Source organism: Montipora capricornis, chromosome 3 (assembly GCF_036669925.1).
Source record: "Montipora capricornis isolate CH-2021 chromosome 3, ASM3666992v2, whole genome shotgun sequence".
Taxonomy (NCBI): Eukaryota; Metazoa; Cnidaria; class Anthozoa; order Scleractinia; family Acroporidae; genus Montipora; species Montipora capricornis.
The window spans coordinates 4,362,801-4,377,800 of NC_090885.1; the positions used below are offsets into that span (position 1 = coordinate 4,362,801).

At 37.4% G+C, this 15,000-nt stretch overlaps 2 protein-coding genes across 2 annotated transcripts in view; one reads left to right on the top strand and one right to left on the bottom strand.

Moving 5' to 3' along the window:
- Window positions 1-3,460, bottom strand: part of LOC138041982 (UDP-N-acetylglucosamine transferase subunit ALG13-like) — a 5,109-nt gene extending 1,649 nt beyond the window's left edge. The window contains exons 1-3 of the mRNA XM_068887694.1: window positions 3,344-3,460; window positions 2,517-2,679; window positions 1,518-1,656 (exon numbers count right to left, since the gene is read on the bottom strand). Coding sequence (XP_068743795.1) covers window positions 1,518-1,656; window positions 2,517-2,679; window positions 3,344-3,433 — 392 coding nt within the window. The 5' untranslated portion in view covers window positions 3,434-3,460. The remainder of the gene's footprint in view (window positions 1-1,517; window positions 1,657-2,516; window positions 2,680-3,343) is intronic.
- The window catches only part of LOC138041983 (protein N-terminal glutamine amidohydrolase-like), a 29,288-nt gene that overhangs the window by 9,586 nt on the left and 4,702 nt on the right, over window positions 1-15,000 (top strand). Inside the window, exons 2-6 of the mRNA XM_068887695.1 lie at window positions 3,552-3,629; window positions 6,355-6,454; window positions 10,929-10,982; window positions 12,386-12,531; window positions 14,784-14,908. Coding sequence (XP_068743796.1) covers window positions 3,552-3,629; window positions 6,355-6,454; window positions 10,929-10,982; window positions 12,386-12,531; window positions 14,784-14,908 — 503 coding nt within the window. The remainder of the gene's footprint in view (window positions 1-3,551; window positions 3,630-6,354; window positions 6,455-10,928; window positions 10,983-12,385; window positions 12,532-14,783; window positions 14,909-15,000) is intronic.

Genomic DNA, 15,000 nt, shown 5'->3' on the forward strand with positions numbered 1-15,000 from the left:
CCAGTTGGGATTCTTAACAGTTGATGTTGTTGTTCTGGGCTCGGTTGTTGGAAAGCCGATTAAGTTAATCTAGGATTAGCGTAAACTTTGGTTTCATTTTTTCAACTTTATGGTGAAAGTTTCTTTTGCTTATTTTCGTTCTTCAAGATTGACTTCCTCTAACGTTAAGTTTTGCCGAATATCAGCGTTGAACAGCATTTGGGAATAGAGAAGTAAACTCCTTGGTTAATTTAATCTGGGGTTAGCGTTAATCGGCTTTTGAACAACCGGGCCCAGTTCCATAGTTTGGTTTATTGTGTTGCATTGGTCCTGAAAAGCCCCCATGGGGGGAGTGGTCAATCAAGTATGTACAGTATTGTATGCTTTAAGACTAGACATCAATACTTAAGTCATCGCAGTATTGGTGTCACCAAATCTGTGATATAAAACCGTCATGATGTAGATACTGGGACATCAGAGATTTATGACCTTGATGAGGAGTTGCCACTCAACTTTTTCAAAGCAGATGATTCACTGGACCACTAATGCATCATTTAATAGTGTAAAACATAAAGTGGAATTTTTCCAATGCCAAATGTTCCCGTTTGAATTGAGAAAAGAGACTTGATACTATTTTTAAAAATGCATCATCAAATATTAGACATTCATTAGCTTTCATCAAACTGTATATTTTGGATCCTAAATTTCAATTAATATATATTTTTAAAACTACAATGGGTCTTAATACAAGGTCATAGTCTATCCCAGAATTAAGCAGATCTGCCACTTATGATCTGTACATTTACAGATGAGATTGTTAGTTGTATTAAAGGTTTACAGTTTGCAATGTCCATTTTCTGTGTACATGTATTAAGTGCATTTTAAAACTGATGAATCAGAATTGCAGTGCTCGAAACTAAAAAAATTCCAAGTTGTCCCTTATTCAAAAGCCGGGCAACTAAACCCGTATACGTATTTGGTTGCCCTTTGGGAAACCCCCTACCATTATATGCATGCTGTGTTGAGATGCAATCACATGGAGTTGGAGCTTGAGTATCCCATAGTTCGAAATGTGCGCCTTTGGTTTCTTTGTTGAAGTCTGGCTTTAAGTTTTAGCATTTTCAAAATAAATTCTTCGATCTCCATTGCCAGTTACATGTAAATTTTTCTATCTGACAATTTTCTGTAAAAGCCGCAGATATTCAAAACATGGGAAAATGCAAATTAATTATTGTTAACTTCACACTACTATCAGACACTGACAACAGAAAACAGTCAAGTGAGTCTGATGCTGCTTATGTAACACATTTTCTATTTTTGGCTGGGTTGTCTGTTGTTTTTTCTTTGGGCAACCAACCTTTTCATTCTACAAACAAGTGGTTGCCCGATATACTTTCTGGTCCTCTGGGATGACCGGACGACCGCTAATTTTGAGCACTGGAATTGCGCATTTCATTGTTTGCCATCTGCCTCCCTACTTTTCATGGAGACCATAACTTAAGCTACATCCAATTTACATTAAGCATAAATTATCACACCTGCATGTTGCATAATACAAATGCCCCTCTTCTGCAAGCTGACTTGCTAACTCGAACTGATGATTGTCCATTAACTGTTCATTAACTACGACAATGAGTGGCTTCCCTGCTTGTAATGCTTCTAGTACACTACCAGCCCCTATAAAATAAATGAAGGGGATAGTTTCTAAAGAAAGTGTGGTGCTGCGTCGGTGGGGAAGTAGTATCCAGATTCGCTCTGACGAAGGGCTAATGCTCGAAACGTCAGCTTTTAGAATCTCTGTATGGTGGCCAATTTACATTATCAACTCTGTTGATAAAACCAAATTTTCCTATAAAATAAAACAAATAACAATAAAAATAGAACGGTTCTCAATTGAGTGTCGAAAGTAATTAGTGAATTACTTTGGTTTTGCATTACTTCACTCCGTGATTGGTTCAAAGTTCTCGCACCACTTTTTCAACCAATCAGAAGTGAAACCAAAACCAATGGTGGCTTGTGCGTGCACATTTTCCCACGCTTTGTGTCGGCCACATGTAATAACTTCGAGTTTTGATTGGTTTACTGGATTGTCTCCGTCCTTTTTGATTGGCCAACGTAATTACTTTGGTTTTGGTTTTACGACACTCAATTGAAACTCGCTCTAATAATAATGATAATGATAAATAACAACAATAATAATAATAATAATACCTGCATCATGATCAGCTTGAGTGCACTTATTAGTATGATGTTATCTTCACTGCAAATATTTTCACTAGCCTGTAATTGCTTCTCAATAATAATATGAGTCCATGAGAAGTTTAAATTAGTCTTGTTGCCAGGAGTAGGCATTCTCACACTTTTCCAGGCTGCAAAGAGGGTCTTTTCTGTGAGTTAAGATTACTAGTTGGTCCATTTGCTATGTCAAACAAGAAATTTGCTCCCTAACCAATACTCCATACTGTAGGAGGTGTTTAAAATTGACTGAGCTATAAGGTTAACCAACATGGCAAGAGTTAACAGGAAATTTCAGTTACCTGCATGACTGATAACAAGTGATGCCCTTTGAATATCATCAGCTATGGAATCTTTGTATCTGTAGTAATGTAAAGACAAGTCCTTCCCATCCATTTCCTCTGGCTCGTATAAACCCCTTCCAATTTGAAGAACCACACTTTGGAAGCCTTTTCTTTTCAAAAGCTGGAAGAAGATTATTACATTTGTTTGGGAGGCCGTGTTTCGCTAACATTGGATTATTGTTTATATGAGTGATTGACTAATAAATAGTCTCCTCGCCCAGTTCACTATCCAAAACGTTATTCAAAACTGGAAAATTTTTGGAATGCCGGTAATGGAGTATTTTTAAAACCCCGTCCGGCTGCTGGACAAGTAAAATAATGGATAGTTCAGTTTACTGCCAAATATCGTAAATATGACCAAGTAATTTTAAACTATCTGTAAATGATTATATCTCTGCTTAAGTTTTAGTTCTACCAATTATTATTTATTTCACCATTGTTATACCATAATTATTTATTACCCTTGTTGCACATATTTATTTACTCATATATATATTTCACCTTTGCTGGATGTCCTTATAGGATTTTGCAAATTAATTATGTAGATGTATGATTGAACTCAGAAGTCTGGCCTGCTTGAGCTTCAGCGAGATTGCAAGAATCATCCAAAAAGATGGGCCTATCCATTTAAACCATGGGGATTAGCCCACAATAAATACGTTTACTATTCTGAATTATTTCAACCCAACGTCAACTTGGATCTAAATATTTAGCTTGAGACGGATATTGAGAATAAAATGACAAAACTACAAACGAAGCATTAACTGTAGCCTCTCATGGCTTACTTCAACGAAACCTTTGTTGGAAACCAATTCAATGAGATGGTCAAAAGATGTCGTTCCAACGGTTACGAACACCGACTTCTCTTCCACCATGTTGTTTTCGATGTGGAGTACTGGAACCCAGCGGGCGCAACCATTTAGCCTCGTTTTGGTTTAGCCCGATTAGCCTCGTTGTCGTTCCACACTTCCCGACCTCGATTTTTGTTTTCTGGGCCATGCAGGCGAAAACTTCAGTGGAAGTCGAAGGGGAAATCTCACCTTCTAAATGTGTTTATACAAGCTGTTACTGGTATGACAATTGACTAAAAGATTAGTTTCAATATATAATTGTTATATTGTCTTCAAACAGCCATCTTAAGAAGCGGACAAATTGATGCAATGCATTAATTCAACGTTAAGCTTCATGTCCTTGAATGATAATTATAATTAAATACAACTATATGTGCATGTTATGTAATGTTACCCCTTGGATTACATTATTATGTGCTGTATGATAACCGTCCTTAAATTAGTTAATTGTAGCTAGTTGTTATATAAGCTTCTATGGCCTGTAAATTATAACTCAAACTTTGTATAAAATGTTTTTGCGCGGGGTTTTCCCAGTTGAAAAGCCTTGATGCTCAAGGTTGTATTTGGCTTTTGACCACTTTGTTCTCCGATCACTTAGAAACAGAAATTTCACTTTCACATTGAAAGAGGCGATTAACGCTGTGTCAATACCTATGATCCCAATTTTTCCAATTTAAACTAAAGTTTAGTCTTTTAATTTGACAATCAGAACACATCCATTCATTATTTTTCAAACTCACCGATTGTTCACATTTATCAGTCTTAAAAAATGTGTTCAATATCGAAATAACGAAAGGACTTTTAAATAAATAAATGACAAATAAATGCATGTTTTTAAAATACAACTTGACGAGGTTAACTATCAATAGAGTTATTTCAGTAAAGTTATGACTTAGAATTAGAGTTAACGACTTCCAAAATCCTGAATTCAAGATTTTGGACTGCCAAAATCCTGAATTCAAGATTTTGGACTACCAAAATCCTGAATTCAAGATTTTGGAAGTCCAAAATCTTGAATTCCAAAATCTTGAATTAAGGAATTTGGCCATCCAAAATCCCGAATTCAGGATTTTGGCAGTCCAAAATCATGAATTCAGGATGTTGGAAACTTAACTCTAACTCTACGACATAACTCTTTGAAAATAACTCTAAGAATAGCTGTCACCCAACTTGACAGAGACACACACATTACAAAACTTTTGGCAGAGGGAAGTGAGTTGGGGGGGGGGGGGGGGAGGGGGTTACTAGGGTCATTTTTCGCTGGGTTTGTGCCGCTGGCCTCTCAGAACCTCTGCCCCTTTACAGTCTATTTTTATGGCCAATTATAGACCCCATCTTTGTCACTTTTGGGTGAATGTAATTTTAGGGAACCCTGTTGAAAATGCAACTCCATTATAGCCAGTCGTGAAAATGTGACCCCATCCAGTGGCACATCCCCATTAGGAAGTATTCGCAAAAACTTGTCGGGGGGTAGGGGTGGGCTGATGAGAACTGGGGGTCCCCCAAAAAAACTAGAGGTGAAGAGGGGGTTGTTTGAAAAATATGTACAAATTTTTGAGGGCAGTACCATAAACAATAAAAACAAAATTGTGATTAGCCAAAGTAAACACAATTTAACAAAATATAATATTCAACTGTGTAAAATGGGGTTGACAGCCCTACAAGACTCCTTTGTACGTGGTCTGGTTTCCTTTCCTTTTGTCATAATTTTGCTCTGTCAAGAACCTTTTTAAATGGACACCTCTTTTACGTGCTTCCAGTAAGATTTCATTTAGCAATGGTATTTGTTCTCGGAGACCTTAGATTTGGACCTTTATACAGCTCTGTGATATTTTTTCTTTCAAGAAAATAGTTTGGGTTAGGGTTAGGGTTAGGGTTTTTACTTTCTTGGTGATGATTTTCTCTGCAGTAATGTGATTGTGACCTTTTGGCCCAATGCTTTTACATCAATTTAATTCTAGTCTTAGCCAACACGCTTGTCGGTGGTATAAGCGAGTGATTCTGCTTTTAAAGCTTTGACCTAGAGTCGGGATCTTTTTGTTCTTGTACGCCTGTTAGGTTGAATTGTGCCATGTATCAGTGAGATGGCTGGCTTTCTAAGGGCTTTGTTTGCATTGCCTTTTTCAAGTTCTTCTTTTCGTAGCATGTTGTTGCTCTTTGGAAGCGTTTTTCTGTTTTTGCCTTAATTTGTTTTACTCGCTCTTCTGACTTCTGCAGCGTGCATTTGTTTGTGGCTATGAAGTAGGTTGGGGGTGTCTCAAAGTTTAGGGATTCTAAAAGGGGAACCCTGAAAATGTTTAATGCAGCAACAAGGGGTCCTCCAAATTTTTAAAATAGTCAAAAATTTCTCCTCAGCCCCACCCCAACAAGGTTTTTTGAATACTCCCTTAGCTCATTAACCCACTTACCCTTGGGAGTGAGGCTTCAAAGATTCAAGTGATTTAAGTTTGATTGGAGAAGACAACAATTGTTTGAACTGCATTCTTTGTAACTCATAACAGAACGAAATTAATATTTCATTCACCTTCAATTGGTTTTAAGGTTTTGAGTTTTAATGCCTTGGGATCTTAGGTTTTACGAAGATACCATTAGTTGATAGTTACTAGGTTTTAAATTTTTGTTAGTTTTTATGTTAACAGGTCCATAATTACTTTATTGTTAAGTGTCCTCAATTAGTAGAGGGATATCTCCCATCGGCTAGATACCTTTGACACGTTAATAAACTCATTGATTGATTACTCTGTCTAACGATAGAAGATTTTACTCTACCTAACATCAGACGATTTCGCTTGTCAACTGGGGGTGTCCTAGTAACACTTCAATAATTGCCTGATATTGAAAAGCATATCCTTCTTTTGTGTCAGATAAATTGGTTTTTCTTAGCTATTTTATCAAATAGCTTTCAACTCAGTTTGATTTTGCTTGTTAATTGTCATTGTTTTCAGTGAAGAAAATGTTTGGAAACTCTGTGAGCAGATAAAAGAAGAAAAAGAAGAATCCCTTAATGAATATTATGCAGTATTTATATCAAATGACGAAAGAAAGGTATTTCTTTCTGATTTGTGCCTATTTACATGACTCTGAAATGCAATGAAGAAAGAGTTTATTGTCTAGGATACAGATTACTATCATCATGTACATGTATCAAGGCTGTGCTCTCAGAAAAATTTCAGGGAGCCCCCAGCTATACCAGCTTGGGTGCCCAGGCCTAAAAGTTAGTTCCCTAAAACAATTAATTAATTCGTTAATTAATGAAGTGTGCAAACAAATAAGAGAACATTTGTTGATGCACTGTTAAGTATATTTTTAATTTTTTTTTTCAAGATCACAAACTGAACAATGGAAAAATATTCAAACACCTCTAGTAGTCCAGCAGATAAGTGGAGCTATTGTGCCTTTGATAATAAAAGAATAAAAGTTGGTGCACATGTAAAGCATATCCAACAGAGCATCTTTAGCTATAGGGCCATCTCAGATTGGTCATTTGACCAATATGGCAGCTCTTCCTAAATAAGGGCATGGCCCTCCTCAGTTTCACCATTGACTGCGATGAATTAGACAAAGCTGTTTAAAAGCCTAGACACTGTTCACGCCATAAGTATTATTCATAACGAATACAGCTACCTGATCACTAATTGCTGTTGCCATGACAACAATTCCCGTTGCCATGGTAACATTGTTTTTACATTATGACCACTATATTGGTAATATATATATATATATTCATTGCCGCTAGCAATTGCGCATGCTCACTAGCTAGCTCGCTAGTTTGAGCACTCTGGCATGGCTTAGATGTACCACATGTGTGGGACATTTGGGGTGGCTTTATAAGCTTAACCTCCATCCCAGACATCAGCACTGCACTGATGAGGCCCAGAAGGCCGAAACAGTACTGTCTGCAGTTAGTTATATATATATATATATAATATATATATATATATATATATATATATATATATATATATATATATATTGTTTTTTTGACTTTGTGATTTAAGCAGCCAAAAACATTGTAATGACCTATCAGATAGCAAAGATCACAATCACGCCTTTAAATCCTTTTTCATTTATTTATTTACTCTGACCAAGTACATGTATGTTGGTGACAGCCCGATTCATACCACGATTTATTGTAATGTTCAAAACGTTCAAAATCACAGTAGTACATGTTAATTTAACGATTTGCGCTCTCTTCTTTGGCGTCATTTACAATGTACCTTAAAGTCCATTTCGAAAGATGGAGTGTGCGAGAGACTGCAATATTTTCTGACTAGTTTTCAGAGGAAAGTCCACCACAATGACAAAGTGCAGTGCACTGGAGTGCTGCCTTTAGACATTTGCATTGATGTTTGTGACCTTTCTTGCAACCACATTGCAGAAGTTCTCTACAAGCCTTTGTAGACTCTGGCAGAGTTGTCCAGCATACTTCCCAACCACTTGCCTCCTTCCTTGTCTAGCCACAATCACTCAGCGATGGAAGCTCTGGAGCTGCAATCATTACTTGGCCCTAGCAGTAACCAACCTTGGTAAGTTGCCCGCTTAGTGTGCCGTATGAGATCTGCCTTTGTTGGGGAAATACCTTCTATTGATCTGCCTTTCTGGGTAAAGAGCTGCTTCTGGGCCTGGTTGACACATTCTAAGTTACTGGTTCGGCCATACAGCAATATCAAAAATCACTCCAATGGTTTAATAAAACTCCCACAGACTCTGGGGTGGTTGCCAAAGAACAAAGTGCTGGTGTAACGTCATCGTAGGCTTAACATGTGTCTCATGCAGTTCTTTTACGTCTTCCTCCAAGAGACAACACCTTATCGCAACCTGTAAAAGCTTGGAACATTGGCAATGCCATGCATACAGGCCCCAAAGCACTGGCTATCTCATGAGCTGCTATAAAACTGAAACATTTTCCGGTTCCAAAAGCAATCCATACTTCAGTGTTGTTAAGGCACTGAGCTGATGTCTTTGCCAATACTACCAGATCAGTGTCAACTGTATGTATGGAAACTTTTGTATTTCCCTCTTTCACAGCATCATCCAGATGTAGAATGATCCTCGTGTCTGCTTCTTCATGTGTGCATGGAGCAAGCTCTGAGACATCCCTAGATTGATTGCAAAGTACCTCAGTGCGATGTGTGCTGATTATCTGATTGCTGCAGTCGATGGATGCTACCGTGCTACAGTAGTTGCTTGGAAAGAGAATTGCTCTACTTTCTTTTCATCAATGCGTAAAAACTCTTTCCAGTTTCCAGGAATTGCTGTGGAAGGTTCTCTTGCTTCTTGTTTTGAACAGCTTTTAAACTGTCTGGGTGGTACTCATCCCAAATAATGTCTACTCGGCTTGCATGCTGTTTTTTGGGATACATTGTGTGGCAGGAACAATTGTGATGCATACATGTAATCAGAGAATTTATTTGCATAACCCCGTTTACAGTAGCAGAGCCATCCAGGATAATGACTTGTACATCAGGATTGTTGGTCTTCTCTTGGGAGGTGACCAAGTCCTCCAAGCATCCGACTAGATCCGACTGTGATAACGCTGGTGGGTATGCTTGATGTTCATGTTCTAAAAATTCTTCCAGATTCTCATTACGCACTTGTGATGCGATGTACAGCCAAGGGAACAATCATTCCTTAGGGAGGTCACTTGTAGCTGTGACTTTGTCTTCTCTCGGACTGGAGGTCGGCTAAAGAGGGAAAGATTGTTCTTCTTGATGGGATCAGAAATGGGCTTTGTTTGACTGAAAAGCCACTCTTTGACATAGGTATCGTACTGTTCTTCTCCAAATTTCTCAATTTGACGCACCGTGTCAATAAGGGCTGGATCTGCAATGTCTCTGCTATCCAATGCAAGGAGATCGCTGCTGTCCTTAGTGAATGGGTTGCCCATCTCCTCTATGGTGTTGGCCAGACTTCTCACATCTTGTTCAAATGCCTTTTGCAAATGTTTGGCATCCTCATGATGTCATGGATCTAACTTCTCTCTCTTTTCAGTTGATGCCTCGAACTCGCCAATTACTCCAGCCATCTCTGGCCCCGAAACCATCCAGCACCTCAGAACAGCAGGGTTCTCAGTGAGGCCTACTGTCCCTCTGTCATCTTTCACTACAGCATTGTTCTGCTCATAGCCTTGGTCAATGGCAATAGCAGAGAATCTGAGTGTGTACTGTCTTCTTCACCACGAAATTTCCTTTCAGAAAACTGCAAAAACTTTGGGATGAACGTCTTTCGGGGTAACCATGTCCCTCAGATGAACAGGAATCCATCAGGCCTAATTTGTGTGGTCCAACGCAAAGAACCAAGGAACAATCTTAGTGAGGGCATCTACATACAGTTTGAAGTCTCCCTCCCTCAAGTGAAAAATTTGAAAGATAGCTTTATTTATATTTTTTGGATAATATATCATAGGCAAGTTTGCTTGAATAAATGCTTTGTTTCACTTTTAATTCTCTTGTTGACAAGTGGCAAACAATTTCAAGTAGAAACAACAGAAACATAATTTAAACTACCGGTTGCCATGGCAACAAAATATTTCATTTCTTCACATTTCTGGAAACTCATCATACAGTTTGGTCTATGTATGTTGCAAGATTGTTGTTAAGTTTTATGTCCTGTGTGAAAAACATCACACAAATGGCAAAAAAAAAAAACACTTTTGATGATGTCACTTAAAAGGTGAACGCAACTGGGGTCATGTGACAAATAGATCTGCGATTGCCCAATAGCTAAAAATGTTTGTCAGGATGTGTTCTAACTTTGTGCGAAATTTCACGCTTTTATCATGAAAGGCACAATTTGGCCACATTTTGCACTTATCTGCTGGACTATGGAAATTCTTTAATACTAATTAGCACGACAACAACATCATTAACATAAGAATAGGAGGATGGTCTGTATCATAACAAGTTCAACACTAGCTTCACTTTCATTTAAAGGCCAGGACCCGGTTCCTCAAAAGCCGATTAACGCTAATCCCAGATTAAAAACTAATCAAGCATTTTATTTCTCTACTGCCAAATGCTGTTGATGGCAGATTTTTGGCAGAACTTTACATGAGAAGACGTCAATTTTGAAAAACAAAAATAAGCAAAAGAAACTTTCAACAAACAGTTGAAAACGTGAAACAAAAGTTTACGCTAATCCTGGATTAAATTAATCGGCTTTTGAGGAACCGAGCCCAGGTAACTAGAAGCGCACAACTGTAGAAAAACCCTAAACCCTAACCCTAACTCAACCTCCTGGTAATGATCAGTATCCTCTGCCCTGTACTTCAGTTTGCCATTCATAAGTTTTCCCAATGTTAAGGAAATAGAATAATTCTATTTCAATCTCTTATTACTTTAGTGATGATACAAATTTATGTTAAATTCCCTACTTTTCCTATCTGTGAAGATGAGGGCTTAATCCTCACAAGAAGCATAGAAAATTTGTTGCTTACCTGTGTATTATTTCTAATTGTGCTGTGGTGGACTGGAAAATATACCTGATTTTGACATTTTAAAAAAAAATCTTGTTTCATGAGGTTCCTTTATGGATGCAAAAATCAGCAAAAGATCCACTAGCTCCAGTGGTGTGGGTAAGTTGGTTTACATTTTTGTGGTGGTGCACTGTAAAGGCACTACACACTATGTCACCGGGTTGTAAGAGTCAGTAAGAGTGTCTGTGGTGCTAGTAGGCCCGCGCGTGCATAATTCATGAATTTCAAAATAAACAGGTCTGTTGGAAGCGTGCTTGGGTTTCAACAAATTGAAGCCCAAAATCGGCAAGAATTGGTGACGCTGCTGAATAATAAAGCAGCTGCTATGTCCAAAACGATGGAATTACCAGGTGATTAATAATCTCGTCTAGGAGAGTGAATTTTTGACTTTGCAGAAACAATGGTTGGGCGATTGTGATCCTTGTTTTGAATTCGCACATTTCTTGTCTTGAAAACTTTATGACACTTAAATTTAATAAAAGAAAAAAAATCAAATTAACAAAAACAAAACCCTGATAACTTGATCACAGTGTCCGCTGAATTCGATGTCACTTTCGATTTTGTGATTTACTTGTTCAGCCAAAAGTACTATTATAGAAAAAAAAAAGCTCCCAAAATGTTTTTCGCCAATGGTAACTTTTTATATTTGTAGTTCAAAATTTATGTTTTTTTCATGTTGCAAATTTTGTTGCTGATGGCAAAATATTTTATTCTTGATCGACTGTCGTGAAAACTTCCTTCTGCTCCTCCTAAAAACTGTGTATCAATATTTATTTACTTTTGCATCAATATTTGGTTTGCATAAAGTAGGCTAACAAAATCTGTACCTTGCTTAATTTGCATTGTTTAGCGTTAAAATAGAATTTTTGGATCCTGTGTTTCCTGCACAAAGTGGTATATTTTTTAGGTCTCCCATCCAGATACTAACCCTGCCAGACAGGAAGTAACTTCAGGGATTACCTTCAGGGATTAACTTCAGTGGTTATTGTATTAGAAGCTGTCAGACATTCCTTGATTCCTTTTTATTTTCTTCAATCTTTCTGGGTTTAGGATTTTGCTAGTAACCACATGTCTTCTCAGGGGGCTATTTACCTAAGACATCTACCATGGTACCAAAATATTATCATGCACTATTACAACTACATATTACGCAAAAACAACTTGAATCTCCTGGAGGACAAAATGCAGCTCAGTTGACAATATGGAATAAAGCGCTGTGTTACTGCATGACCACACGTACGCAATGCGTGCCTATTTTTTGATTTTGTTACAACTCCTGTCTCAATACCCCATACATTCACAGGAACCTTTGAAACCACTCAGTAAAATATGGCAATTAATATGGCTCCAATCACTTTGAGTAACAAGCTTAACGATTTTCCCATTCTAACACTAACTGTCAATATTTGGTGTGCACTTTAATATTACATAAAATTTGCCGAACACAAGAGACCTCTTATTTTTTGAAAACTAATAATTATCATTTCTTGTGGTTTTTGAAGGACTACCATGTAATTCTCCTGCGACGAGTGGAGGAAAAATGTTTGATATATGATTTGGATTCCATTCTACCATTTCCTTGTCCATTTGAACAATATAGCCAACAAGCAGTACAGAATGATAAACAACTTAAAAAGCAGTTCCATAGGTAACCTGTTTGTTCTGTTCATTATTAACAATTATTATTATTACTTTAAAACAAAACAGTTTGAACAAGCTCAACCCCTCAAATGTCCAGGCCTAGTTGTTCAGCTTGATTAAGCTAATCTTGGATTACAGGGAAATTACATTGCAGTCTATTTTCAGAAAAAGAAAAGTTTCCTCAAGAGTTTTAGCGTTCCAAAGTGGCTACAATAGGTTTTTGCTTCCTTCAGCTTAAAGTTGCGGGGTTAAGGCTTTTTTAACAGCGAAAATTCAATACTGGATTTGTATTTCTTGGTAGATTATCGTAAATCAGGTTATAGTTGAAGAGTCCTGGGGGTTTGTTGCTAAGCTGTGTTAAGTTCAACGGCTGAAGTATTTGCTTGCATAAAGAGAGTTCACATGAGGTTTTGGAGCAAGGAGACCAAGAACACAATTTGCCAGTTGTGTTTTCAATATTTTGGCTGTGCAAAAGTGGAGTTAAATGCAAAATAGTAATTTTCTCCTCCTACCCCTTCTCTCCTTTTTCTCTTTTGTACCACTTTCCACATGACCAAAACATTGAAAACACATCCTGTGCCTGAGGCTTCCTTTGCTCAAAGCCCTTGGAAGCTCTGACTGGTTCCAGGCCAGATTTAAAAAAAAAACCCAAACCCTAACCTCTGGGCCTAGTTGTTCGGAAGCCGATTAACTTAATCCAGGATTAGCGTAGTCTCAGTTTTTGTTTCATGATTCAACTTTTTGGTGAAAATTTCTTTTGCTTATTTTTGTTTTTCAAGATTGACTTCTTTTAATGTAACGTTTTGCCGAATATCAGCGTTGACCAGCATTTAGGAGTAGAGAAATAAACTCCTTGGTTAATTTTTAATCTGGGATTAGGGTTAATCGGCTATTTTTCCTTCAGATTTTGAAAGTGTGTTTGCTTGACACCTGACTGGACCGGTGTAATTTTGAGCTTTCAATTTTATCCAAAGACTGTTTTCTTTGAGTGCAGGTTTTGGATTTCACGGTCCGCCATTACTCACAGTCAAGACTGACCGATTGGACCTCAGAGGGTTGAATAGAGGATAAGATGACGTCAAAGACCCACTAGTTTAAAACTGCAATGCGTGTGCATGTGCCTATATTAATATGCAGCACTGGACTTTCGAGCTTTCTGTCTTTTAAACTGGTGTTTTGCATGTAAAATAAGCCGCGTTTACACGCTGTAATTTTAAGCTAGTGCGTCTTTGACATCATCTTATCCTCGATCCAGCTCTCTTAAGATTTTAAAGTTAGTGATGGCAGCACATTAATTAGGAAAATTTCTGTCAAAATAAACAAGAATCTTTTTAAAAAGGAGGCTTTTAAAAACTTCGGTCACCTAGTGTTCAGTTAACATAGTTTTGAAATACAAAGAAAAAGTATATTATATTTAGCAATTATTGAATGAGGCTGAGTAGGGATATGAAGAATTATGCAGGTCGAGGAGGGTGTTATCCACCAAGGCCGAAGGCCGAGGTGGATAACATCCTCCAAGATCTGCAGAATTCTTCCTATTCTACGAAAGCCGAATTCAATAATTGCTTTATTATTCATTCAAAATATTTCCCTGGCTCAAACTTCTAAACCTACTCGCAGCCATTTTTCTTCTCAACAAAAATAACAATCTGGTCCCCAGCTTTTTTCGGTCAACGGTTCAATAATTTGCAGTGGGCTGCACTTTTGACGTCATTGATTCAATATGACGAAGTTTCTTTCCAAATTTGGTGAACAGCAGCTGGTTATGGTGAATTATGCGTGTGGTTTTAACCAAAAAAACCGAAGTTTCTTTCCAAATTTGGTGAACAGCAGCTGGTTATGGTGAATTATGCGTGTGGTTTTAACCAATCAGAAATTGGGAAATATTTTGAATGAATAATAATGAAGTATATTGAATTTTGGTCATAGTAGCAGTTTAAGTGGGTAAGCAAATTTCTAAGAATTGTTTCATGAAGTCTTAAAGTTTAATTTTATTGCCCATATTACCATTAAATGCCAATAACAGCAGACAATAAAGTTTTCTTTATTCTTGTTGTTATCCTCATCATCAGCAACATCTACGGTATGTCATCAGGAAGTCTTTCCATATGGTGGAAGTATTGCAAATGCAATTTACTAAAACATAATTTCTGTAAAAGTGTTGTTTTCATTGAATCCATAGAAATATCCACACGTAATATTGGTCATCCAAGTTTGGTCCCGATTAACCAGACTTTCTTTACATTTTTGTGTTTGAAGAAAATTTAGAGTTATACCAGCGGAAGTATTTCTCAGGACGTTTGCTTCAGATCGTTCTCACATGAAGAAGCCAAATGGTGAATGGATTAAAACACCACCACCTTACTCTCCAATCAGAACAACAGGTATCTTTTAATTTTGTGATAAACATCACCATTATGGCTTGTTTTCTATATTATAAATATAAAGACCTAGAGATTGAAACAACCAGAAAGCG